Below are 27643 nucleotides of genomic sequence, written 5' to 3'. Positions count from 1 at the left end.
GGTGCAAATTCATAAGGTGGGAAATTAAAGGCCTTGAGTTGACGAGAAATAAGCACCCACTGCCGAGCCATCCAAAGTCCGTCAGGTGAGTTTTCCAAAGCAGAATTCACCCAGCTAGTTAAAGCAGAAGGGTTTAGTAAGCCGACTAGTCTGTACTTGGCTGTGTCAACTTGGTTAGGCTGGAACTACATTTCCCAGAATCCCTCTCTCTCTCAATGGGTCTAAGTTAGCACTGACCCGCAAGAGCAACTCAGGTGAGTGAGACTTTTGAAGGCGGAAGGGAAGGAGCAGCCTCTACTTGTGCAAGTTCGCTGCAGTTTTGATGTGGTGACAAAGAGCAGCAGATGTGCCAGCAGTCTCCAGCGTGTCCCTGCTGTCCTCCAGGTCTTCCTCCTGACTCGGCATCAGCACCTGTCCCTGGACGCCTGGTTGCAGAGGTAATGGCTCCCCATCCATTTATCTACTGCGCCTCTCTGCAGCCTTATTTCGGTGGCTAGACGTACCCCATGGCCTCTCAGATTGCCTGGTAGGTGGCTCCAGAAGTTTCTTTTCAGACCTCACTTCCCTACGTCCTCCCATAGCTATCTGTGGTCTAATAAAAGCTCTACTTCTCATAATAAATTACCCCAAACACACAGGCCAGATCTAGCTGCTTCCCTGGTTGGGTGTGACTGACGCATTATTTACAGAGTCACAGGGAGGGCTGAGGAAGCCACACTGCAGACTGAGCCCCAGGGGAGCCCCTGCTGCCGCAGGATCAGGAAGCCTCGCTGCTGAGTGGAGGAGCAGATGCATCAGCGTCTGGGGCCAGACCTGCGCCAGCTTTCTCCGGGTCTGTACATGTGGGCCAGCGCCCCAGGCCCAGGCCTTCCTTCTCTCTTAACGCAGCACGAGTGCAGGCATCTTGTGGATGCTGTTGATTGGTGGCCCCCTCCCCCTGCCTTTTTTTTTTTTTTGGTCTTTTTAGGGTTGCATGTGTGGCATAAGGAGGTTCCCAGGCTAAGTGTCAAAACAGAGCTCCAGCTGCCAGCCTAGGCCACAGCCACAGCAAGGCGGGATCCGAGCCACATCTATTACACCACAGCTCACAGCCATGCTGGGTCCTTTAACCCACTGAGTGGGGCCAGGGATCAAACACGCATCCTCATGGATACCGGTTGGGTGCCTGTCCACTAAGCCACAACAGGAACTCCCAGACTTGGGGATTCTTAAATGGCCCAGACCTCTCCCTTTAAGGGAGTCTGGGACATAGAATTCGCAGCTTTCCAGCCTCTTCATTCAGGAGGCACACCAAGGAAGGGCTGTTTGGATGTTGAACAAACCAGTTCTCACCCAGAGCTGTGCCCAGGTTTGCCACCTGGCCCAGGGCTCTCCCTGCCCAGGGCTCTCTTTTCAGGGCGTGATGTTAATGGGAAACGGTGGCCTCCGTGGCCCAGCAGGTTCAAGGCCAGGAGACTTGCTAACACAACTGAGCACTGACCTTGGTTCACCTTGAACTGAAGGAGGAGAGGGGAACTTCATTTACGCCGCCTCTTTCACATCCCAGGTCGTTTCTGTACCCGGCACCCTGATAGCCTGACGTCACACGTCTAGTTAGTGGCAGAAGCTGGACTTGAGTCATCTGGTGATCAAAAAATACCTACTCTTAACTATTACTGTATATTTGTTATTACTGGAGAAGCTTTTGTATAAAAGCCACTTGTGGAGTTCCCGCTGTGGCACGGTGGGTTAAGAATCCGACTGCAGAGTTCCCACTGTGGCTCAGTGGGTTACAAACCTGACTAGTAGCCATGAGAATGTGCATTTGATCCCTGGCCTTGCTCAGTGGGTTAAGGATCTGGCATTGTCTGAGCTGTGGTGTAGGTCGCAGACGCAGCTCTGACTTGACTTCTAGCCTGGGAACTTCCATATGCTGCAGGTGCTGCCCTAAAAAGCAAAAGAAAGGAGAGGAAGAAAGAACAAAAGAAAGAAAAAAGAATCCAACTGCAGTGACTTGGGAGGAGCGTGTTTGAACCCTGGCCTGGTGCAGGAGGTTAAAGGATCCAGTGCGTTGCAGTCGTGGCTCAGATTCAATCCCTGGCCTAGGAACTTCCATATGCTGTGGATGTGGTTATTAAAACAACAACAGCAACAACAAAACCTGCTTATTCATTCTTTTTTTTTTTTTTTGTCTTTTTGTTGTTGTTGTTGCTGTTGTTGCTATTTCTTGGGCCGCTCCCATGGCATATGGAGGTTCCCAGGCTAGGGGTTGAATCGGAGCTGTAGCCACCGGCCTACGCCACAGCCACAGCAACGCGGGATCCGAGCCTCACCTGCAACCTACACCACAGCTCATGGCAACGCCGGATCGTTAACCCACTGAGCAAGGGCAGGGACCGAACCCGCAACCTCATGGTTCCTAGTCGGATTCGTTAACCACTGCGCCACGACGGGAACTCCTGCTTATTCATTCTTTGATTCATTCTCTCTCTCTCTCTTTTTTTTTTTTCTTCGTCCGTGCCTGTGGCATATAAAACTTCCTGGGCCAGGGATCCAACCCATGCCAGAGCTGTGACCTGAACAGGATCCTCACCTCGCTGTGCCACAACAGAACTCCTTTCATTCATCTTTTTTTTTATATTTTTTGTCTTTTTGCCATTTCTTGGGCCGCTCCCGAGGCATATGGAGGTTCCCAGGCTAGGCGTCGAATCGGAGCTGTAGCCACTGGCCTACACCAGAGCCACAGCAACATGGGATCTGAGCTGCGTCTGCAACCTACACCACAGCTCATGGCAATGCCAGATCCTTAACCTACTGAGCAAGGCCAGGGATCGAACCTATACCCTCATGGTTCCTAGTCGGATTTGTTAACCACTGAGCCACGACGGGAACTCCCATTCATTCATCCTTAATCAGGCATTTTTTTCTTGGCCGAGCAATGTCACGTGCTGGGACAAAGCTGTGGACAAAACGGATGGAGGTGGATAGAGGGTAGCGGATAAGACGGGGGTTGCAGTCTCTGCTCCTGCACAAGTCAGGGAGTAGAAACCAGTGAAACAGATTGGGGGTAAACGCGACCTAGACATGCATATTTTCTTTGTATTTAAATGTTAGAAGAGATTTGCGCATTTTTTTTTTCTTGAAACTTGGAGCCTCCTTGGTTTAGTTTTTATTTTTCCTTTTTTTGATAGAAAATCTCTCACCACTATGGAAAAACCAGCCGGCATATGTGATGATAAAAGGCAGCTGATGTGTGGCCTCCGTGTCAGGGACGCAATAGGGCACAGTGGGGACTATGGCAAAGGGTGAACTTGGAGAGCAGTACCTGCAAGCAGCTAAAAGGGGCAGCTTGGGGTGACGTCAGCTGATCATGTGCTCACGCAGGCCCTGTGTCACAAAATCATCCCCCCACTTGTTTTGGTGAGAAGTTGAAAATTTAGATTTTTGAGTTACTTCTCCCAACTTTTATATAATTGGATCACATTTTGAAAATATATTGTGAAGAGCAATCAGACTTATCTGTGGGCTGGATGTGGCCTGTGAGTCACCAGTTTGCACCTTGTGCTGGAGAGCCTTCATTTAGGAGTCAGAGGTTCCTGGCTGGAGTTTGGGCCCTGCCGCCTCACGGCTGTGAGGTCACAGGCAAGCCACAACACTCTGGGGCCTCATCTTCCCCCCTCTGCAAAATGGGACTCTTGAAAACAACACCGTTCGCTGGGTCTTTTCTAAACTAGTATTTTCCAAACAGTGGGTCATGATGGCATTGATTTGGTGGATGGTAACCTGCATCCTTTAAAAAGAAAATAGAACAGGATGGAAAATAACAGCACATATAGTATCCAGGGTCAGCACTGCTTTGTGAATCATGTACATACAATACACATACACCTGTATTTATACATTTATATACACGCACGTCTGCTATTCTGGCTCATTTTTTTTTTTTTTTGGCTTTTTAGGGCCGCACCCATGGCATATGGAGGTTCCCAAGCTAGGGGTCCAATCAGAGCTATAGCTGCTGGCCACAGCCACAGCCACAGCAATGCCAGGTCCTTAACCCACTAAGTGAGGCCAGGGATAGAACCCACATCCTCATGGATACTAGTTAGGTTGATTACTGCTGAACCACAACGGGAACTCCCTATGCTGTCTTGATGTAACATGCATTTCTTTCTTTCTTTTTTTTTTTTTGTTGTTTTGCCATTTCTTGGGCCGCTCCCCCGGCATATGGAGGTTCCCAGGCAAGGGGTCGAATCGGAGCTGTAGCCACTGGCCTACGCCAGAGCCACAGCAACGCGGAATCCAAGCCGCGTCTGCAACCTACACCACAGCTCACGGCAACACCGGATCCTGAACCCACTGAGCAAGGGCAGGGATCGAACCTACAACCTCATGATTCCTAGTCGGATTCATTAACCACTGTACCACGACGGGAACTCCAACATGCATTTCTTGAATGACCAAAAAAGTGGCTTTCAGACAAGTGCTGTCCGTATCTGAATGCATTCAGTGCCGGCAACAAATCTGTGAGGTGGATTCTCTTACTACCCCATTTGACAGCTGAGGAAGTTGAGGTTTAGGGAGGCGAAGTTCCTACAGACAGTAAAAGGAAGAGCTGCGATCTGACCCAAGGTCTCACCGTCGCGCAGTGGCTCTTCTCCAGACAGGGCCGCGTGTGGCTGTGAGGATGGAAGCACCTAATGCAGGTCAAGGGCTTAGCCTGGTGCCTGGGACACAGTTGGTGCTTAATAAATGTTAGAGGCTGGGCCTGTGTGTGCAGCGCCCCCGTCAACCATACTGGGTGGCCCGTGGGATCCAGGGGCCGAGAGGAGGGCAGGGCTTTTGTGTTTCTGATGCAGTGGATGGGGTGGGGGCAGCAAGTGCCAAGAGACACCCCATCACCTGCAGCCAGAGGTCACCAAATACCCATTTTTGGCTAAATACGTAATGGTTGAATTTTAAAATCAGTATTTGGCTGCAGCTGGCTTATCCACCATCCTCAAATGAACTTCTGGATATAAAAAGAAATTCCAACATTGATTTTAAACAATTTAAACTATTGTTACCATGGTATTATTAAGCCTCAGAGCGGGTAGCTTAAGGTTGGCCTGAGTGCGGGAAGAAGCGCCTTCCAGCCCGGTGGCTGCCGATTGCTCTTGAGGCCACTGTGCTGCTCTCTGCTGGCATCCCCATCGTGGCCGCAGCAGGTCAATTAACTCGTGGGCCTGAGTACATGGCTGGGGCTGCCATTCCAGGGAGGCCGTCCTTGAGGCAAGGGCACAGCCTCAGGGAGATGCTTCTGGAATCCTTACAGCGTTGTTTCCAGGCCTGACTTCAGGGGGCACCCGCGGGTGGCTGGGGCCAGAGGTGGGGTCGCACTGCCCTCTGGTGGTCACTTGAGAGCACAGTTTCGCCAGCGCAGAGCTGGCATCTTCACTGGGGATGGACTAGGGCTCTCGACTCCAGTTCTCCTTTACCCAGAATGAACCTCAGATCCAGGCAACCTCCTAGAAGCATCTTAAAAGCACTGGATGAAAGAAGTCGGGCTGTACGCCGCATGGATCTGTGTTTAGGAACTTGTAGCTCAGGCCAAACTCTGGGTGACAGAAATGAGCGTGTGGAAGGTGGGAAGAGGCTGGGAAGGACTCGGAGGGTCCAGCCTGATCTGGGTGGCGTTTACCCAGGTGTCATTGTGTAAAATACATCATGATGTGGCTTGAGCTTTGGGCAGGAAAGCGCGTGGAGGTTATAAATAGGAAATGTCTTCAAGTTCATGAGAAATCCCACGACCAGCTGTTTTTGTCCAGAAGCCCTGCCTCCACTCTCCACCCTCTAAACCATTCTCCCCCTAGCAGCCCGGGGGGAGTTTTAAAAATATAAACCAGATCGTGCCCCTCCTGCTGAAAACCCTCTGCTGTCTTTGCACTGGATTTAGAATAAAATCCAAACTCCACTAAATCCCAAAGCCAAGGCCAAAAGGGTCCAACCAGACCTGCCCTGGCCTTGGCCTTTGTCCTCTAGCCATGCTGGCCTTTCTTTCCCTCCAGCTCGAGAGCTTGGCTTGCCCGGAGGCTCTCCCTGGAATGGTTTCCTCGATTTTTCTCATCATCCAGGTCTGAGCTCAGATGTCCCTCCTCAGAGGTCACCAGCCTGCGCACGGTGTCCCCACGCAGTTCTGATGACAGTACATGTGATCTTACCTTCTGGAGTCATAGTGTCTGGGGATGGCAGCCGTCCCCACCATTGACAGAAGGATGCCACGTTGCGTATTCTGAAAGTCAAAATCTCACCCAACAGGAGTTCCCTTCGTTGCTCAGTGGTTAATGAACCCGACTAGCATTCAAGAGGACGTGGATTCGATCCCTGGCCTCGCTCAGTGGGTTAAGGGTCCGGCATTGACGTGAGCCGTGCTGTAGTTCTCAGACACGTCTTGGATCCAGCAGCTGTGGCTCTGATTCGACCCCTAGCCCGGGAACTCCCATATGCTGTGGGGTAGCCCTGAAAAACAAAAAACAAAAACTTTACCCAACACAAAGGCCCTCAGGGTTCAGTCCTCACAAGCGCAGGGGCTGGCTTTGGGCCCTGAACGGACAGATCCTTGGTCCAAAGGAGGTTCTTGGGACCCCCTTGGAACCTGGCTGATTCAGGGCCTCCAGGCCCACCTCCCTTCCTGGTTGAGGGTCCCACGGCTCCTTCTTGCTCCCTGACCTTGGGAGGCTCTTGGGAGGGGACTGGGGTTGTGGCTCAGGCAGGAAAGCAAGCCTGTGACCTGGGTGTGGAGAGGAACCAGGGCGTGTGGGTGGACCCTGCTTCTGGTTGCACACAGCCTGTCTGCTGGAGGTGAGCGGCCGAGGCCAGGACTCACAGTGTGAGTTTGCCTGCTTGGTTCACAAGCAGACAATGGGATGCACCTCTCTTTCCACCTCTGCTTCCAGAAGCCGGGAAAAGTGCCTGGTAAGTGAGACCTTTGCTTCACCTGGAATAGCGGATGAGTGGGTGTAGCACAGCTGCCTCCAAAGTTGATAGGGTCCCTGACTCGGACCATGAGACCCTGCTTTTGACCATGGTGGCCCAGGAGGGCCAGTGCTTCCTGGGGTGGAGCAAGAATGAGGTTGCCTGATTTTCAGAGCAATCTGCCTTGGAGTTCCTGCTGTGGCTCAGCGGGTTAAAAACCTGACACCATGTTTGTGAGGATGTGGGTTTGATCCCTGGCCTCGCTCAGGGGGTTAAGGATCCAGCATTGCCCAAGCTGTGGCACAGGTTGCAGATGTGGCTCAGATCTGGTGTGGCCTGTGGCTGTGGCGTAGGCCAGCAGCTGCAGCTCTGATTTGATTCCTAGCCTGGGAACTTCCATATGCTGCAGGCACAGCCCTAAAAAGAAAAAAACAAACAAAAAAATCTTCCTTAGCCTTTGCGCCAGCACCATGAGGCCCAGGGGGAAGGGTGACTATTGCCATTTGGGGGAAACTGCCTAAAAACAAGTCCTCAAGAGCAATGGGCTATTGGCAGAGAAGTCTCCAGAACTGACATATGACATATAAGGTGTTCTTAGTTATCCACTGGCAAATTTCAATTATGAAGAAGGTACTCTCCCACTTGTCATCTATGTGTCTGAGTGCCTCCTGTGGGTCATTGTTTTCTTATCCCATATATCCTTCCAAGGTTTCTTTTCATAAATATTTCTCATTTTTTCCCTCCATTTTTACACAACAGGTGTCATGTGCCACATTCTCTTCTGTAGCTGTTCTTTTTCACTTAGTATGTTTAGATCTTTCCAAATCGATCCATAGGGACTAGTCTTATTCTTTTTTATGGCTGCATAGTATTCCATCATGTGGCTTATCATCATATAAACAGTCTACTACTGATGGGTATTTGGGTTGTTTTCATTCTTTGCTATTATAAACAGGGTTGTAGAAAATAACTCTGTACAGAATTTTCATACCTACATAAATATATCTGTTGATAAATTCTCAGAAGTGGAATTGCTGGGTCAAACTTACAAATCAGATTAATGTTGCCAACTTCCCCTTCTCAGGAGTTGCACCAATTTCAACTTCCACCAGCAAAGCACGAGGGGGCCCACAGCTCCACCAGTACTGTGAGTCATAAAACTTTCAAATTTTTTGTCAGTCTGATGTGAAAAGTGATATCTCAATGTATTTGCATTTCTCTTATTATGAGTGAGACTGAGTGTTTTTTGATAGCTTTAAGAACCAGTTGTATTTTTTTAAAAAAAGTATAAAATGTCCTGTTTTTCATTTCTAAGAGCTCTTTATATATTGGGGGGGGGATAAACTCTTGTCTGTGATTTGAGTTTCAGTTTTGACTTTTGCCTCCAGTTATGCTTTTTAATAAGCTTTTTAAAAAGATGGTCAAATTTATCTATTTTTTGCAAGGGCAATATCTTTTTCAAATTTGTGTCTGTTGTGCCAGTGCACTGTAGAAGCTCAGTTAACATCTGGTGAAAAAAATGCCTGTTCTAGTTGCTGGTAACATGAATGACTGATTTCCTGAGTAGAAATCTCAAAAATCTCAGCCCGTGTGGTAGAATATTATTGCTAATAACACTATTTACTATGTGTTGAATGAGTTGAATAATTAGTTTACTATTTATTGGCTGCGAATAACTAAGGAAGCACCAACTCAAAATACTTAAACCATAAGGATATTTTATTTTTATTTATCAATTTTTTTTGGTCTTTTCTAGGGCTGCCCCTGAGGCATACGGAGGTTCCCAGGCTAAGGGTCTAATTGGAGCTGTAGCTGCTGGCCTACGCCAGAGCCACAGCAACGTGGGATCTGAGCCATGTCTGCAACCTACACCACAGCTCACAGCAATGCCAGATCCTTAACCCACTGAGCGAGGCCAGGGCTTGAACCCGCAACCTCATGGTTCCTAGTCGGATTTGTTAACCACGGAGCTACGACGGGAACTCCCTATTTTAATTTTTTAATTAAAAATTTTTTTTGTCTTTTGTCATTTTAGGGCTGCACCTACGGCATATGGAGGTTCCCAGGCTAGGGGCTGAATCAGGGGCTATAGCTGCCGGCCTGTACCACAGCCACAGCAATTCAGGATCTGAGCCATATCTTCGAGCTACACCACAGCTGATGGCAACGCTGCATGCTTTCCCCACCGAGCAAGGTCAGGAATCAAACCTGCGTCCTCATGGACACTAGTTGGGTTTGTTAACCACTGAGCCACGACAGGAACTCCTTACTTATTTGTTAACTTATTTGTTTACTTATTTATTTTTGCTTCCTAGGGCTGCATCCATGGCATATGGAAGTTCCCAGGCTAGGGGTTGAATCGGAGCTGCAGCTGCTGGCCTACACCACAGCCACAGCTTTGCACAGCATTGCAGGATCCGAGCCGCATCTGCGATCTACACCGTAGCTCACAACAGCGCCAGATCCTTAATCCACTGAGTAAGGCCAGGGATTGAATCCACATCCTCATGGATATTAGTCAGATTCATTTCTACTGCGCCACAACGGGAACTTCCAACCATAAGGATATTTTAAACTCTCATAATAATTTAATCTATCTTTCCTAAGCAATAGCCTTTTAAGAATTAAGCAGTACTTATCAATGGAAATCTATGTTGAATAGTCCCACCATAGCTTCTATTCCAAGCATGTGCATTATTGCCTACAAATGAAGCCAAATTAGAGGAAAACAGAGTCCAAGGATAGAATGAGACAGAATTTAAAAAGACCCGTCTTGAGTTCTGCATTTGGGGTGGTGATGGGGTCTGAGATCACACATTCCTGAATCTTTCAGTCAAGTAAGCCAAAGACGTCTGTTTTTTAAGCCACTTTGATTGAATTTATGTTATTTGCAAATGGAAAAAAAAATCCCAATGGAAAAATCTCTGACTTCTAAATCCCTTGAGAGACAAATACTTTCAGCCCCAGAGGTTGACCTGAAGACTTATTTGGTTCTCTGTCTTCTGCAGAGCTGGCCGGGAAGTTCTGCGGTTGTGCTCAGACTTCCAGGAGGCTAAGGGCTTTTGTTTGGGAGTGCTGCATAGTCCAGTTCCTCTACTTCTAAAAGTATTCTATGGGGAGTTCCCATTGTGGCACAGCAGAAAAGAATCTGACTAGGAACCATGAGGTTGTGGGCTTGATCCCTGGCCTTGCTCTGTGGGTTAAGGATCCAGTGTTACCATGAGCTATGGTGTAGGTTGCAGACAGGGCTCAGATCTGGTGTTGCTGTGGCTGTGGTGTAGGCCAGAAGCTGTAGCTCAGATTCGACCCCTAGCCTGGGAACCTCCATATGCCACTCATGTGGCCCTAAAAAGCAGAAAAAAAAAGTGTTCTAGAGAGCTACAAGATACTTCTGGGGAAACAGTGAAGGCAAGCAACCTAGGACCACTGAATCTTGGCTATCCATCCATCCATCCACTCATCCACTCATCCACCCACCCACCCATCCATCCACCCACCCACCCATCCACCCACCCATCCATCCATCCATCCACCCACCCATCCATCATCCATCCATCCATCCACCCATCCATCCATCCATCCATCCCCCAACATTCATTCATTGCTCTCCCTGCTACAGAATGAGAAACACACTGGCAGCTCCGAGTCATCTAGACTTCAGAATAAAACACTTACCTCACAGACTGTGGACTGTCAGCACCAGCTTTCCATATTTAGTCATCACAGCAGAAGGATAGTTGACCACCTGGGCAGTTAGTTTCAGGATTAAGGGGCAGGTCTCTCTGTTTCACTTCAAACCTCTTTCTGTGTGAGTGGCTGAGGGTCTACTATTAGAGCTTCTAATGGAAGCCTATTAAGATTGAAAAAATGTTTTAGAAGTAATTTACTCATTGTTATCTCTAAAGAGAATTTTCTCCTACGGCAGGTTTTAATGGTGGCAGGAAGGGAGGGATGGATAACACATGATTATAAGTGGGTGCCTGAGTGGCAGGGTTGCAAAACAATGGGGAGACAGGGAGGATCCAGGAGAGCTCACATCACTGACTCCCCGGGAGGCTCTGCTCTAGTCTCTTTCTCCACTTCAGCCAGAAGTCAATGCATCTAGTAAAGCTTCTTCACTCATTCTAGAAGACATCTAAGTTGGCAAGCGGTAGGGAAGCTGACCTAGATGTTTTAGGAAACTCTGGGGATTCTTTACCTCCATTTAACCATCCACTCATCTAACCATCGCATCATTCTCGTATCCTCATATCCAACCGTCATAGTATTACTATCAAACACCCATCAGCCATCAATCATACCATCCACCTACCCATTCAAACATCCATCCATTCATTTAGCCACTCATTCACCCAGTTAACCATCTATTTTTCCATAAAACCATGCAACCATTCATTCATCCAAACAACCATCTATCTGTTCATCTCACTGTACAACCATTGGGTCCTCAATTCAGTCATCCATCTAATCATCCATTCACTTATAATCTATATAATCATCCATCGAGTCATCCATTTGTCCATCTATTCTCCAATCACCCAGCTGGCCACCCACCTGTAAATCACTCAACTATCAATCGTCTAACTAACCATCCATCCACTCGCCCAACTATTTAACCATCCATTCATCCATATGTCCAGATGTCCATTCACCCAGCCAATTACCCATCTGACCGTGATTCCAATTTTACTTTCATCCTTCCTTCCACCTCATCTATAATGAGATTCCAATTTATGTCAGCATCCACTCTGTGGACTGATTCCAAGTACTCTATGCTTGATTTTAGGGATACAGAGATGAAACCAATGGCACCTGTCCCCAGGGAGCTCAGAGCCTAGTGGAAGAGACTATCTCACCCTTGGTGATGACTTTATCAGCTACTAGCTCTGAGACTCCAATCATCAAATCATCTCCCATCTCCACTGACAGGGATGCCAGCCAATTGGTGATCCTGGGTTTCACCAACATGAATAGAGGAAGGAGCCTACACTTATGCTTAGGATCCAATCAAATGGATCCAGGCTCTACTTGGAACTCTTCTGTGGGCAGTGACAGGGCTCAAAATGTCCTTGGAACTTCTCCAGATGTCTCTTCCTGTCCCCTATACTGGATCCTTGGCTTATCCACTGAAAAATAATTTCATGCCATTGGCATAGAAGTCAGTTCTCTTTTCCATGCCAGCCCTCATCTCCCCCACTTCTCTTAATAGTAGCTCGCTGATTCTTCCTTTGGGGGACCAATTCTCCCCCACTTTCTGTTCATGAGAAATCAAACCCTAAATCCAGCTCCATGGGTGGCTCAAGTTTGGCCAGTAAGACACAATCCTATGTAGAAAGTGTTCTCTTTCTGCTGATATAGTTTTGCTGAAAGATTCTTAGAGCCATCTTTGTCACACAGGGAAGAGTCTGCCTGAGAAGTAAAACCACATAGGAGAAAGTCACTTGATCACCTGGATCCAGCTATGCCTGAAGGCAGATATCACCTAAAGTTCTCGGAGGCACTTTCCTTTTCTCTTTGGCTTAGGCCAGTTTGAACTGGACTTTATATTTTCATAACAGAAGAGGTTTTGGAAAATACCAACACATTCAGAAACCTCGAAAGGGGCAGTAAAGTAGGGATACTCTACCCCCCTTCAAAATGTAAACGTGGTTTTATTTAATGCCTTTTTCCGTCACAAAGTACTGCCTCCTCCCCAGGGTCCCCTCTTCCTAGAAAACAAGATGGCAGCATAAGGCACGTGCACTGTCCACATGACGTCAGGTTAGGTCCTTAAAAACAGACAAAAAAAGCAATAGTCCTCCCCACAGCCCCGAATTGCCTCCCTCACTATGTTCAAAGAATGACTGTCCCCCCCACAGCACAACTTGGAGCAGAGAGGCTTAAATTAGAACTGTGCACTGCCCACATGCCGGCTTAGAAAACAAAAAACCAACGACTACGAGAACCAACAACACAGGTACAAGAGCATAATACCAGAGTAATGATTAGTCCATAAATTAAAGAGGAAAAGAAAAAAGCCTGTCTCCCTCCTCCTCATCCCCAGCCTCCCCCAAATCAGCAATTCCTTGCTTGTGTTCCGTGAGTCTTTTAGGAAGGTCTCCAAGCGAGCCAGCCCTTTGCCCCAAAGGGAAAATGTTCCAAAGCCACTGCAGGCTACTCTGTTTCTCAGGCCCCGTGTTTGCACTGAAAGGACAGCTTCTGAGATGGTCACCGGACACGTCCTCTTGGCTGGAGGGACTCTTCCAGCATCTGGCGGGGAGGCAGGGAAAACCAGGGGCCCGGGCGGGTGGGATGCAGCTGCGATGGCAGGTGGCGATGCCGCGAGTTCTGCTATAAATACTCCAGCTCCAGGGCGTGCCTCAGCGCCTCCAGGTCTGCGTGGCAGGATATCCGCCAGAAAGGCATGTTGTGCTGGAACACAGAACACCAGCCATGTGGTTAAGGCCCTGCCCCCGCCTCCGCAGCCCCCTGGACCCCACACCCATGGGCAGAGCCTCAGGAGATGCCCCCCAAGGCGGTGGAGCAGGTGGCCGTTTCCTAACTGGCGGGCACAGAGCATCATCAGTTGGCAAACCCCTATGTGGCTGGTCCCCATCGGTCTGGCAATTGTTTCTCTTCCTCCTGAGCCTGTTCTGATTGGCTTTCCTGCACCGTTGGACTGTGTGACCCTCTCCCCTCTGCTGGGACCAGCGTGGTCATAGGCAGTGTGCTGACAAGGAAGTAAATCATGCGGTGAGAAAGCTATTCCTTCTTAAAGATGTGTTCTGAATCCTGTTGCTTCAGGAAGAAGATCTTACTTAGATGCTCCTGTGTCTTCAACCCTCCCCAACACTCACGCATCTCCATCTTATCAGGTAGGGCTGGTCCCAGGGTGTTTTTTATCTTTCCCCTTGCTCAGTATTACTGTCATGTTATCAGGTGTGTGTGTGCACATGTGTATGCATGTTTTTGTCTTTTTAGGGCTGCACCTGCGGCATATGGAAGTTCCCTGGCGAGAGGTCAAATTGGAGCTGCAGCTCTGGCCCACACCACAGCCACAGCCACCTGAGATCCAAGCCACATTTGCAACTTACGCCTCACCTGGCAACAAATACTGGATTCTTAACCCACTGAGCCAGGCCAGGGATCAAACCCACGTCCTCATGGATACTAGTCGGGTTCTTAACCTGCTGAGCCACAATGGGAACTCCGGGTTTTCAATTTTAAATGTAATTGAGTTGATTGAAAGGGAAACATTAAGTAGGTAATAGTGAGGGGGCATGCAGATAGAGCGAAAGTTGTGACTGGGGTGAAAGGCGTGCTATGTTGATTGCGGAAGGAAATCCTTCATGCAGAGGGTTAAATGTTTAAGAACGCCCTTTGCAAAGCTCTGTCCCACCATGTTAGCTGGCTGGCTGTAGGTGACTTACCTGCCTGCTTGTCTATCAGATGGGGATAATACTTGCTGTATATGCTATGTCTATCTTACTTTACAGGGGAAGGGACTGAGGCACAGAGGGGTCCTGCCTGACTCCAGAGAAAAAACCTGACTGCATGTTTATCATCGGAAAATTTGACCACTGGCTAAAACTGTTGCCTGTCCAACAGCCATCTTCCACTTCCCACTTGCAGAACACAGAATTTGGCAGCACCATACCCCAGAGGTAGGGATGAGTTATCATCACCTAAGCAAACTAGGACAACCCCAGCCCTGTTTGCCAGGGATTTGTATCCTTCCTGACTCGTGACCTGTGGAAGCCAATGAGGAAGTTGGCTGGGGGTTTCTGGGAAAGGTTTTCCTCCATGATTAGAGGGAGGCACCTGAGGAGAACTCCTTCTTCCTTTCTTTCCCTTTTTATTTGGATGCTATAATGTTAATATGTGATGCTGGAGCTGTGGCAGCTGTTTTGAGATCATGAGACAACGAATCAGAAAATAACATCTTGTGATAAGTGCCATGAAAGAAACAGAACAGGAGAGTAGGGTGGGGTAGGGTAGGGTAAGGTGGGGTAGAAAGCAGCTGTGGGGAAGGTGCCTACTGGGGAGGCCTTTCTGGGGGTGTGTGACATTTAAGCAAGTCCCAGAGAATAAGAAGTGGGGAGCCGTGCAAATGTGGGGGGAGGTAGTTGAGGTTGAAGACATAGTGAGTGTAAAGGCCTTGAGGAGAGTTCAGGCTTGGAAAGTCATGTTCGCTGCCGCCTGGCACAGCTCCTGGCACATAGTGGGTGCTCAGGAAATATCTGTGGTAGGAATGAAAAGGGGAAGGAGGAAAAGAGGGAAGGTGAGTTTCTCAAAACCCTCAGTGAACGGATGTTCTTTTGCCCAAAGGAAGCAGAAAACTATCCATCATGAGCAACAGATGCCATCTCTTTAATGCCTTTCAGCTCCCTCACCCTCTCCTCACCCTGGCCAAGCCTTTGGTTCTCTGCAAAGATGGATTCCGGTTGCCTCCTGGCCAATCCAGGCCCTCCTTAAAGACTAATTCATTTTCTGGAAGGAACTGAGGAGAGGGGGAGAGACTGTCTCAGCCGCCTCCCCCCAGGCCTGGTGGCTCCAGAGCGCAGTGCATTTGTCATTTATGCAGAGGTGGAGACAAATGACCCACTCAGATGGAGATATTAACAACACTGCCATCTGAAGCAGCTGCGGCCGGTTGTCCTGTCGCTATATTTCACACTGCTCAGGTGTCGGGTGGCCTGGGCTAATGAGTCCCATCCATCAGGCCGGGAGAGCTGCTGGCGCACAGCTTTTCTCACCAATGCGCTGGGGCCGCTGCTTCAGACCCTGGCAGGGGTTTTTAGGGGAGTTTGGTGTGTGTGGGTGCACCCCAGTCTTCTTTGGTGGACTCCACCTCCCTCCTGCCAGGTCTTTGGAGCAAAACACACAGCCCTTTGCTTGTTCCAGCTGTGTGACCTTAAGTAAATAAATCGACCTCTCTGAATCTCAAATGTGTCCTTTACACAGTGGAGCAGAATGATACCCACTTTGCCGGGGGGGGGGGGGTTTGAGACGTAGCAAAGTGATGACATCAGGAATAACGAGTCGTGGCTGTGACGGCCTGAGGCTGCCAGCTCCCTCCTCCATGCGCTCTTCCCTTCTCTCTCGGAAAACACGACTCCCCGCCTCCCTTTTTAAGCTAGGTACGTGGTGGCTAACAAAGGCTACATCTCCCAGCTACCTCTGTGGCCCTGGGAGATCATGCGACTTGGATCTGGCCAATGGGGTCTGAGCAGCCGTGATGCCGCCCTATGCCAGCTGTGCTCTGAAAGGGAGCGGGCGTCCTCCCCCTTTTCCTTCCTGGTGGCTGGAGGGTGGACATGGGGTGGTGATTTTGTGGGAAGAGCAGTACTGGGGCTGGCGGAGCAGCAAGACGGAAGGAATCTGGGGCCCTGGGAGAGATGAAGGAAAAAGCTCTCTATTGTCTCAGCTGGTATCTCTAGCAACCCAGACTCTACTCCCTAGAACCTGGACAGTGCTGGCCCCTCTGAGACTGGCTGACCCTGTCCCTGGTGGAGACCACCCCCCCCCCCGCCCCCATCCACACCCTCGGCAGGTCTCAGCATGTGCTTCTCCTGCGGGCTTTGAGCAAACAAGAGATTTGGGTGAGTTTTCGTATGTGCATTGTTTTTTTCTTGTTAAGCTATTAGGTACTCACAGGCTTACATTCAATACATCTCTTCAGGGGATTAAGATGTATACTTCTGATTTTTACTAATGATTTTCACCTTAAAATCCATTTGTTTGATATTAATACCCCCTACACCAGTTTTCATTGTTGAGTGTATGTATATATATGAACATTTTTCCCATATTTTTTGAACTGTATGTAAAAGAGTTAGGAATCTTACATACAGCTGGCCTTCAAAAAATCAAGTCAGGGAGTTCCTGTCGTGGCTCAGCCGAAAGGAATCTGACTAGGACCCATGAGGTTGCGGGTTCGATCCTTGGCCTCGCTCAGCGGGTTAAGGATCCAGCATTGCTGTGAGCTGTGGTGTGGGTCGCAGATGCAGTTTGGATCTGGCGTGGCTGTGGCGTAGGCCAGCGGCTACAGCTCTGATAGACCCCTCGCCTGGGAACCTCCATATACTGCGAGTGCGGCCCTGAAAGGACAAAAGACACACAAAAAGTCAAGTCTGAAAATCATTGCCTGTGAACAGGAAGTTTTGTTTCATTCCCATTTACGGTGATGAATACTAGGTTTTACTTATTTTTTTTAAATTTTATTATTATTATTATTATTATTTTTTGTCTTTTTGCCATTTCTTGGGCCGCTCCCGCGGCATATGGAAGTTCCCAGGCTGGGGGTCTAATCGGAGCTGAAGCTGCTGGCCTATACCAGGGCCACAGCAACGCTGGATCCGAGCCGCGTCTGCAACCTACACCACAGCTCACGGCAACGCTGGATCGTTAACCCACTGAGCAAGGGCAGGGATCGAACCCGCAACCTCATGGTTCCTAGTTGGATTCGTTAACCACTGCGCCACGATGGGAACTCCAGTTTTACTTATTTCAATTTACTGTGCCTTCTCTTTGTCAGTCTTGTTTCCTTTTATATCTGCTTTGTCTTATTTTTAATTAGGTACTTTGCTCAGTGCAGTTTCCCTCTTTGCTATGTGCAAATTTGTTTTGGTTTTTGTGGAAGTTCCTGGGCCAGGGATTGAATCTGCACCACCATATGTGGCAACGCCAGGTCCTTAACCTGCTGTGCCACTGGAGAACTCTGAAAATTTGGATTCATGTTTTTCTTTCTCTGCTGGCTCCTCAGGAGAAAACCTGCTCTGAATTTCTGAAGGTGGGTGAGCCTTCTTCCCCTCCCACCCCTGTCCTGGGGGCAGTAATCACACAGCTTTGGGCTATTGAGGCTAACTCCGAAGGGTCCCTCTGCTGGACCCTGGACCCATACTCCCAGCAGCTGGGGACAGATAAGGGAAAGATGAGCTCAGAGAGGGTGCCATCTGCCGAAGGCCACACAGCTGACAGTGACAGAGCTAGGATTCGGGGCACCTATTTCTGTGAGAGCCAGGCAGCTGTAGGGTGAGGTGGGGAAGGCACCTGGGACATAGAATTTAAGGTGGCACCTCCATCAGTTTCTCTCCTGATCCCAAACAGGAGGGCCACCCCAAACCAGCAGTTCGCAAAGAAGGAGGAGCCTGCCTCCTAGGGGCAACTGGCGGAATATCTGGGAGTGTGCTTTCTTTTCCCTCTATCAGCTGCAACCACTGCATAAGGAAGTTCCTGGGCCAGGGATCCAATCTGAGCTGCTTCTGTGACTTAGGCCACAGCTGCGGCAACCCACTTAACCCACTGTGCCAGGCTGGACCCTTAAACCCACTGTGCCGGGCTGGGGATCAACCTGGCAACCCCACAGAAACAAGACAGATCACCCACTGTGCCACAGCGGCAACTCCACAGGAGTGTGATTTTTGACTGTCAGGATCTGGGGACATGGCAGGTGGGGGCAGGTGTCCTGCCTCATCCCATCCACCTTCAACCTTTTCAAACGTCCTGCCAGATTGTCAAGTAAGTACGAACCGGCTCGTAATAACCTGAGCACAGACCCTTAATGCCACTTTACATGTCACTTACAAAGGGAGCCGCTTTTGCATGCTCTTAATAAACCTGAAGTTTCCAGGGCTGCCATTACTGTGTAAACTGGGGAAGCCTGTATTTTGTTTGGTTCAGAACCTTTCCATGGGTTGCTTTGCAGTTTGGAGCGATCACGTTATAGCTGCAGCACCTCCCTGGCTTCGTGAGCAGTGGAAACCACGCAGCAGTGTCTCCCTGTGTGTGCCTGGTCACATCCTCAGTGCCAGATTTTCTGCCCAAATGTGGACATGCTGAAGCACACGTCACTGTGAGTACACACGACCTTCCCCTTATTTCTCTTGGCTGGATCGTTGGATGTTGATCTCCCAGACAGTATGGTTATAAGAAGGCTTTATTGTCCGTTAGAATTTCATTTCAGGAGAGCAAATGGGTCATGTCCAAACACCTGCGTACTCCGCTCTAACAAACCCCCTCTGACTGGCGAGAAGGTGGGCGAACAGCAGCCGCTGCTCCATGGATGTCCCGTCAGTCTCCAAGTGGCAACTGGAGGGCAGGTACAGGGGTGCCCACGGCCTAAGCTGGTTCTCAACCCAACTCTGATAGAAGCAGGGCTTTATTTTTATTGCTGTCACATGCTTAGGGCAGAGTTTTTTTCCACTGAGATCTGAACGTGGAACTAGGGAGGGGGGTTCTAGAATCCCCCTTTGATCCTGGCTCTGGGCGTCCACCGTCTCACCACAGAGACAGTGCTCGTGACCTGGCACACGGTTTCTGGAGTCTTGTGATAATGCATGTGACTCATGCCACTGTTTTGGCCGTATCCTGGTGTATCACCCCATAGCTACTACTAATATTTTTTCCTCTAAATCAATTCTTTTGGCCACGCCTGAGGCACGTGGAAGTTCCCATTGCAGGTGTGGCCTGTGCTACAGCCGTGGCCACGCCGGATCCTTAACTTGCTGCCCCACAAGGGAACTTCCGACTCATTTTTAAAGTTAAGGGAACTATAAAAAGTGCTCAGAGTGAAAGATGAGGTCCTTCTGAAGGCTCCAGGTACCTCCCCGACCGCAGCTCCTGTCACTCCCCGCAGGGCATCGCTGCCTCCGGCTTCCTGCAGGAAGCTCCAGCCTTCCCACCTTAGAGCTTCTGGGTTCCTCTCTGGGCCGCCCCTCCCTCTCCCCATCCCCTCCTTACCACTCCCTACACCTGCCCTGCCCCACCCCCAAAGTCTCCTCTGCTTTATTTTTCACCAAAGCCATGGTCATTGTCTGACAAGCATGTCATGCGTAACTTTTTTTGGTCTTTTGTCCTTTTAGGGCCGCACCTGTGACATATGGAGGTTCCCAGGCTAGGGGTCTCGTCAGAGCTGTAGCCGCCGGCCTACACCACAGCCACAGCAACGCGGGATCCGAGCTGCTTCTGTGACCTACACCACAGCTCACGGCAACGCCGGATCTGTAACCCACTGAGGGAGACCAGGGATTGAACCCCCAACCTCATGGTTCCTAGTCGGATTTGTTTCTGCTGTGCCATGAGGAGAACTCCTGTGTATGTGTGGATTGCTTGTCCCCAGGCTGTGCTCTGACTGAGGGCTGAGAGCCCTGTCTGTCCTCACTGTGGGATGCCCGGTGCCTGCAACAGGGTGCACACAGTAGGTGTTCAGCTGGCGGAGCTACACCACAGCTGGGTAGTCTGTGATCAAGCACCAATCACACAGGTAATTCTTTCGTGGCTGCCTTCATCTGCCCTGAAGGAGTAGGGACATTTGGGGGAGGGAGTCTCAGGCAGGCTGGATTTAGCCGGAAGATGGGAGTGGGAGCGGGTTCGGAAATTCTTCCCTCTGGAAGTGATGCTGAAGCCAGAGGCTTAAAGGATGAATTCAGAGGAGCTGGGAAAGGGGAGGAGCCTTCCAGGTGGCTGGAACAGTATGTGCGAAGCCTGAGCACCCTTCTCCTGAGCCCCTCTCTCAGGACCCTCAGGGCTTTCTGTCTTTTTGTGGGTTTCATCAGCAGAGACCCTAAACATTTTTGCATTTCCTTGGAATCTGTTTCTGGGGTGGGAAGGGGGAAACCAGGTCCCCCAAATTAAGCTCTGTGACATTAACAAGCCACTTCCCAGGCCTCTGGGTGAGGGGGGGCTGGCAGGCTCTCTGGGATGCTGTTGACAGATGCAGACCCAGGGCTTTGGCAGCTGTTTCTTTTCCAAGAACAGAGCTGCAGCCACCAGAACCCCCTGCCCCACTCCTCATGGGCCTGAGATCACAAATGCAGGATTTTCTTTTTCATTAGCTTAATGCTGTCTTTATTAACTGGGACGCGTTCCTGGAACATCTGATCAGTACGTATCAAATAAAACACACGCACGTGCACTAGCCTCCCCACCAGCCTGCCCCAACCAGCGGAGGGGCTCTGGGCTCCAGAGCGCTTGTCCCAGAAACAATGCAGGGCTACCAGGGGTGGCAGCCAAAGGCACCGAGGGGGATTTGCAGAAGGAAATTACTCAGGATGCTTCTGCGATTTCCAAGTGGGAGCGGAAGAGCAAAGAGCCTGGGAAGGAGGTGGGCTCCAGAGAGAAGGGAAAGGCAGCCCGACAGCTGGGCCGAGTGAGTACCTTTTTTGCTCCCTGCTCCTCTTCCACGCCATCGCCGATCACGATGTAGACAGCTTTTCTGCCGAATCTCTGCATGATCCTCTCAAAGCAGCTCTCCTTCCCTGCACACGTGAAAGAAGGAAAGAAAAGGCACTTGGTGAGGACCCAGGATCGAGGTGAATGATAACTGCCCACTGAGAGCTTGCTGTGCGCGGTCGTCTTTCTAAGGGCCAGGTAGTCAGCATTTCATCCTCAGGCCAGAGGCGTCCCTGTCATCATTCCCATGTGTGGATGACACTGAAGAGGCACACAGGGGTTAAGGGGCTCGTCCACGGCGACTCAGAAGAAGAGGCAGCGCAGGGGTCTGAAGCAGGTGACCAGGCAGCTGTGCGGTGCAGGGGTGACAGACCCATTGTAGAGAAGGACACGAGGCTCCGACAGGTGAAGTGCGCTGCCCGGGATCCCAGAGTTAGGAAGCAGAGTTGTGGGCAGGCAGCCTGGCGACAGAGTGGCCTCATGCGACTCCCCTGTACGTTTTTTCCTTCCTATAGACAAGCACCGTTTTTGTAATTTCCTTCTTCTCAGGTGTTTGGGCAGCAGGATAAATCCGGGGGCACTGAATTCAGATCTCAGCTCATCCCGACTGCGTCAGCAAGGTCGGGACCCATCAGCAGAACGGGAAGAGCACTAATAATGGCAGCTGTCACTCAGCACGGCTTCCTCCGTGCTGGCACCTGCAGAGCGCTTCCCCACAGCAGGATTTCTTGGCCTCGGGGTTCCTGAGATTTGGGGCTAAGCCTTTGCTCTGGGGCCTCCCGCCAGCATGCAGGGGTGTTCAGCAGCATCTCTGGTCCCTACCGGCTCCGTGCCGGCACCACCTCCTCCAGTTAGAGAGCGAAACACACCCGTGGACGTTGCCAGCGCTCCTTTGGGGGCAAACTGCCCCCACCCCTGCCCCCTGGGAACCACTGACGTACAGAAATTCATTCCACTGTCACCATAATCCTTATGAAAGTGGAATTAATGTAATTCCCATTTTAAAGACAGAGCCACTGAGGCCCAGGGCGCTGTTGGTAAGAATGGTAAATGGTGCAGCTGCTGGGGAAAAGAGGACGGCAGTTCCTCAGGAAAACTGCAAACTGAACTACCCTGTGACGTAGAAATTCCATGTCTGCGTATACGCCCCTAAAACACTGCGGGCAGAGTCTTCAAGAGACATTTGTCCACCTGTGAATGGGCACAGCAGCATTATCCACAACAGCCGTAGGGTGGAAGCAGCCCTCGCGTGCCCCGGATAAGCAAAATGCAGCCTATACATACAAGGAAATATTGCTCAGCCTTACAAAGGGAATTCTGGTACCTGCTACAACATGGATAAATCCTGAAGCCATCCTAAGCAAAATAAGTTGGTTACAAAAAGGTAATTATTGCATGATTCTGCCTTTTTTTTTTTTGCTTTTTAGGGCCACACCCGTGGCATATGGAGGTTCCTGGGCTAGGGGTCAAATTGGAGCTACAGCTGCTGGCCTACATCACAGCTCATGATGGCAACGCTGGGTCCTTAACCCACCGAGTGAGGCCAGGGATCGAACCTGCAACCTCACGGATACCAGTCAGATTCGTTTCCACTGTGCCACAACAGGAACTCCCTACTCAACTCTTAAAATAGTGAAGACAGTACATTTAATGTTAATATGTATTTTACCACAATTAAAAACATTATTTTAGAAAAGGTTCTAAATAAGCCTGAAAAAGCACATAACTAGAGGTTGGCAGGAAGAAAACAAAGCCTAATGAGGTACTGCTTCAGAATCTACAATGGCCACCGGGGCCTGAATTTCTTTGATTTTTACTTTTTTTTTTCTTTTTTGGCTGTACCCACAGCATGTGGAAGTTCTTAGGCCAGGGACTGAACCCATGCCTCTGCAGTAACAGAGCCACAGCATGGACAATGCTGGATCCTTAACATGCTGAGCCACAAGGGAACTCCAGAGTTTCTATAGTTTAAAAATCTAAAGGCATTTTTATATTAATTATTATGTTCAGACCTAGAACTTTAGTAAAGGCAGAAACTGCTGTGAGAAAATGCTTTCAAGAGTTCCCATCTTGGCACAGTGGAAAGGAAACTGACTAGTATCCATGAGGATGCAGGTTTGATCCCTGGCTTCACTCAGTGGGTTAAGGATCTGGGGTTGCCATGAGCTGTGGTGTAGGTCGCAGACTCTGCTAGGATCTGGTGTTGCTGTGGCATAGGCCAACAGCTACAACTCCGATGGACCCTTAGCCTGGGAACTTCCATATGCCTCAGGTGCAGCCCTAAAAAGACAAAAATAAATAAATAAAACCTATTTAAAAAAACAAGAAAATGCTTCCAAAGTACATCCTAGAAATTGCTTTTTTTTTTTTTTTGCTCCAGAATAAAGGTAAAACTTTCTAATTAAAAACATCTTAACTACCTAGATTTATTTATATTATTATACATATTTAGGTGATACAAGAATAAATAAATCAGCCCTCTGCAAAGAAAACCAATAATACTTGCCCCAATGATAAATAATGCTGTTAATTTCTAATTATTGAATTCTCTTTTCTGATGAAAGCTTTGAGCCTAAGGCTTATTTTCTTTGTTAGTAAGGGAGATTAGCAAGTATTAGATCTTAAAGTAGGATAACACTAAATCGAGACTTTCTCCTAGAAAGAGCATTAAAAAAAAAATAGTTTTCTCTCTATGGTTTGAGGTTAGATTCAGGATTACTTAATGACCGTACCATCTAAATTAAAACAACCTATGTTCCATGTTGGGCAGGGGCGGAGGGGGGGGACTATCTTCCTCCCCTTCTCCTTTCTTTCTTTCCCTTTTTTTTGCTTTTTAGGGCTGCACTCGGGGCATATGGAGGTTCCAAGGCTAGGGGTCGAATAGAAGCTACAGCTGCCAGCCTACACCACAGCCACAGCAACGCAGGATCCGAGCTGCATCTGTGACCTACACCACAGCTCATGGCAACACTGGATCCTTAACTCACTGAGTGAGGCCAGGGCTTGAACCCCCAACCTCATGGTTCCTAGTTGGATTCATTTCTGCTGCGCCACAAAGGGAACTCCTGCAGTTGGATTTCTAACCCACTCTGCCACCATGGGAACTCCTTCCTCTTCTTAGTAATGGAATTTCATTACTAAAGTTTTACCTGGGCTCAGAGTCACTTAGCTATGGACTACATTTCCCAGCTTCCCTTGCAACTAGTTAAGGCCATGTGACTAAGCTAGGGCCAGTAGGAAGTGAGGAGAAGTAACATGACCTCCTCCTGAGTCTTGGCTTTAAAATATTAGATGTGCATTCCTCTTTTCCCCTTTTTCATAAGCTGGAACGATATCGCAGACTCTGACTTGACCACATACAAGAGTATAAAATTATAGGGAAGAGTGGAACAATAACATGAGAAGGACAGGGTTCCTGGGTGGGTGTGAAAACAGTCTCCCATCAGCCTGGGTCACTCACCTCTGGTCTCCTGACACCTGAGGGAGAAATAAGCTCTGATCCTGATGTAATTAAGCCTTTGTATTTGGGGTGTGTTTGTTACAGCAGCTTTGTAGGTATCCTGACTACTACACACAGTTTTTTTCTTTTTTTTTCTCTTTCTTTTTTTTTTTAGGGCCACACCTGCGGCACGTGGAAGTTCCCAGGCTAGGGGGCTGAATTGGAGCTGCAGCTGCAGGCCTATAACACAGCCACAGCAACATGGGATCTGAGCTGTGTCTGTGACCTACACCACAGCTCACAGTAACACCGGATCCTTAACCCACTGAGTGAAGCCAGGGATCGAACCTACATCCTAATGGATCTTAGGTTCATTACTGCTGAGCCACGAAGGGAACTCCAATACACACACTTCAGAAAACTGCAATCATAATCAGTTTCTCTAGAAGCAGAAATTAAAGCAAGTGGTTATGGGGGTGGTTTTGGAGCTCTGAATCGTGCCTGTGGACAAGTCCTTCAGCTTCCCTCGTGCCATTCTCCTTAAACTTCCCAAACCCGGCATGCAAATCGGGCTTCACCCTCCCTCCCCGCACCACCCTGAGGTCTGGCTTCCCCCCTACCTGTCTTGGTTGCACTGTAGATGTTCTCAATAGGGAACACGGAGCCCAGTCCGTACAGCAGGACTTTGGCCAGGGCAGGAATGAGTTGAGTGGTGGTGACCAGTACGTTGACACAATTGGGCCTGAGGACAAAGGAGACTCTGGGTCAGAACTCCCAGGTACCACAGGTCCAGGCCCCCTCACGCTGCAGCTGAGCCTGGAGTCGGTGGAAATGCTGGTGGGGTTTGGAGGCTCTTCATCTTCAGGTGAAGGCAGAGCTCAAGGACCTCCAGCTATTCCTCTTTTAAGCCTGAAGCTGCCTGACATAATGACATCTAATACGAGTAGAGTACTGTACCTATTTTCATTTTTTTTTGCTTTTTAGGGCCGCACCCATGGCGTATAGAGGTTCCCGGGCTAGGGGTCAAATCAGAGCTGCAGCTGCCAGCCTGCACCACAGCCACAGCAACACAGGATCCAAGCCATGTCTGCGACCCACACCACAGCTCACGGCAACGCCGGATCCTTAACCCACTGAGCGAGGCCAGGGAGGAAACCTGCATCCTCATGGTTCCTAGTCGGATTCGTTAACCACTGAGCCATGACGGGAACTCCGCTTTACCTATTTAAAAAGCAAATGTTTACTGCAAGGGCCACAGACTGCAATAGCTGTGGGGAACCTATTGGAAATGTACATTAGTGACACAGAACAAGTGCAGGACAACAGAGAGAGGTGAGGACTGGGGTAAACTGGAAAGCACATGCCCATTCTGACCTTTTCCAAGATCCTTGAAACCTACAGCTATGGATTAACTTTCCCAGTTTTGGAGTTCCCGTTGTGGTGCAGTGGAAACAAACTGGACTAGTATCCATGAGGATGCAGGTTTGATCCCTGGCCTTGCTCAGTGGGTCGGGGATCTGGCATTGCCATGAGCTACGGTATAGGCTGCAGATGCGGTTCAGATCCCGTATTGCTCTGGCTGTGGTGTAGACCGGCAGCTGTAGCTCCGATTCGAACTCTGGCCTGGGAACTTCCATATGCTATGGGTGCAGCCCTAAAAAACAAACAAAATCTTTCCCAGTCTTTGGACAAAGTGTGTGTCAAACAAAACATCACCAGGATGGATTCAGATCACGGCCTGCTATTTTGTAACTGTTCATACTTTGGCTCACAAGAATCTGGATGCTAGTGCAGAGGAGTAATTAGTTCTCAGGCCCAGGTTTTCTTATTTAAGAGCAAGAAGCAAGGGAGTTCCCGCTGTGGCTAAGCAGGTTAAGAACCTGACTAGTATCCATGAGGATACGGGTTTGATCCCTGGCCTTGCTCAGTGGGTTAAGGGTCTGGTGTTACCACAAACTGAGGTATAGGATGAAAATCCAGCTTGGATCCACTGTTGCTGTGGCTGTGGTGTAGGCTGGCAGCTGCAGTTCCGATTTGACTCTTAGCCTAGGAACTTCCATATATCACAAATGTGGCCCTAAAAAAACAAAAAGAAAAAAGAAAAAGAAAAAAGAGCAAGTGGCAATTTATGAGGAGCCTGAATGAACCTGGACCCCCCTCTTTTTTTCCCCTTCTTTTCTGGCTGTGTCTGTGGCATGCAGAATTTCCTGGGCCAGGGACTGAACCCGCACCCAGCTGTAACCAGAGCCACGGCAGTGACAATGCTGGATCCCCAACCTGCTGAGCCGTGAGAGAACTCCAGAAACTGGACCCTCTTGATTTCATCTAGAGCCACCAGATGACCTGTGAGATCCTAAGGGATGGTTTTCAGAGGGTGATGTCAGAGCTGGGGGTGGTATGGGACAAGACGGACCCCTGTTCAGAGGTCTTTAGCACCACTGGACCCTGACGTGTCTCTGCGGCTCTTCGCTCAGCTCCGGACAAGGTGTCCATCGTGCCTTGCACACCTCCCTCCACTTTATCAAACGTCTGGAAAGTGTGCCAGTGAGAATTTGGAGAGTCCAGTTCTCCCAAGTGTGGACTGGAGGGGCCACCACCCCTGAATGGGAGAAAGTCCACTGGTGCAAAGAAAAATGGCAGCTCCCACCTACCGGGAATTGATGAGGTTTAGTGCCTTGAGGGAGTGGGTCAGCCAGAGGTCGGTCAGAGCTTCCAGCTCGGCTCTGAGCTGTAGCCAGGTCTCCCTTTTGGGAGCTCCTATCAAGCCTACAGTCAAAGGAAAGAAAGAGTCGCCATCATTTTAGAGGTCTGGGGGGAGCAGGGTTAGGGAAGGGGGGTGGGGTCTAGCTACTATACCCTGAGGTTTCAAATCCGGTGGCACCCAAAGTCAGCTTCAATCCAGTGACTTTAATTTTATTCTGAGATTAATTGATCAATCCACCCATTGGTTGGTCCATTCATCCACCAATTCATCCATCCATCCATCCATTATTCAGGAGTGCCTTCTATGTGCTTAATATTGTAATAGGCACTGAACACACACAGATGAACAAAACATGAAGATTATAGCGCTTATACTGTTGCAGTGGAGACAATAATAAAATAAAAAATAACAATGAC

The 27643-nt window shown here is 49.3% G+C and overlaps 1 protein-coding gene and 1 long non-coding RNA gene across 10 annotated transcripts in view; one reads left to right on the top strand and one right to left on the bottom strand.

The window, feature by feature from the left end:
* The first annotated feature begins 252 nt into the window (after positions 1–252).
* LOC106506707 (uncharacterized) lies at positions 253–27643 on the top strand. Of its 5 annotated transcripts, XR_014832566.1 has the most exons (12): positions 253–437; positions 8018–8080; positions 13717–13787; positions 14409–14576; positions 16375–16514; positions 17492–17704; positions 18123–18432; positions 18620–18766; positions 18865–19013; positions 20033–20176; positions 21634–22468; positions 26725–27643. It is a non-coding gene; the product is annotated as an uncharacterized LOC106506707 (long non-coding RNA). The 5 variants fall into 5 exon arrangements; XR_014832565.1 differs by lacking the exons at positions 16375–16514; positions 17492–17704; positions 18123–18432 and adding an exon at positions 20748–21205 and having other exon boundaries at positions 18878–19013; XR_002339857.2 differs by lacking the exons at positions 16375–16514; positions 17492–17704; positions 18123–18432.
* Positions 12565–27643, bottom strand: part of EYA2 (EYA transcriptional coactivator and phosphatase 2) — a 315037-nt gene continuing 299958 nt past the window's right edge. For all 5 annotated transcript variants that reach the window (XM_021077395.2, XM_021077398.2, XM_021077396.2 and 2 more), the window contains 4 exons: positions 27175–27289; positions 25144–25265; positions 21070–21170; positions 12565–13344 (listed from right to left, as the gene is read on the bottom strand). In XM_021077395.2, coding sequence (XP_020933054.2) covers positions 13264–13344; positions 21070–21170; positions 25144–25265; positions 27175–27289 — 419 coding nt within the window. In that variant the 3' untranslated portion in view covers positions 12565–13263. The remainder of the gene's footprint in view (positions 13345–21069; positions 21171–25143; positions 25266–27174; positions 27290–27643) is intronic.

The sequence above is a fragment of the Sus scrofa genome, chromosome 17 (assembly GCF_054392235.1).
Source record: "Sus scrofa isolate SSC_HxYL_T2T_F1_AM1 chromosome 17, Sscrofa_HxYL_maternal_Yorkshire_Landrace_v2.0, whole genome shotgun sequence".
Taxonomy (NCBI): domain Eukaryota; kingdom Metazoa; phylum Chordata; class Mammalia; order Artiodactyla; family Suidae; genus Sus; species Sus scrofa.
This window is presented reverse-complemented; position numbering and strand designations above follow the sequence as displayed.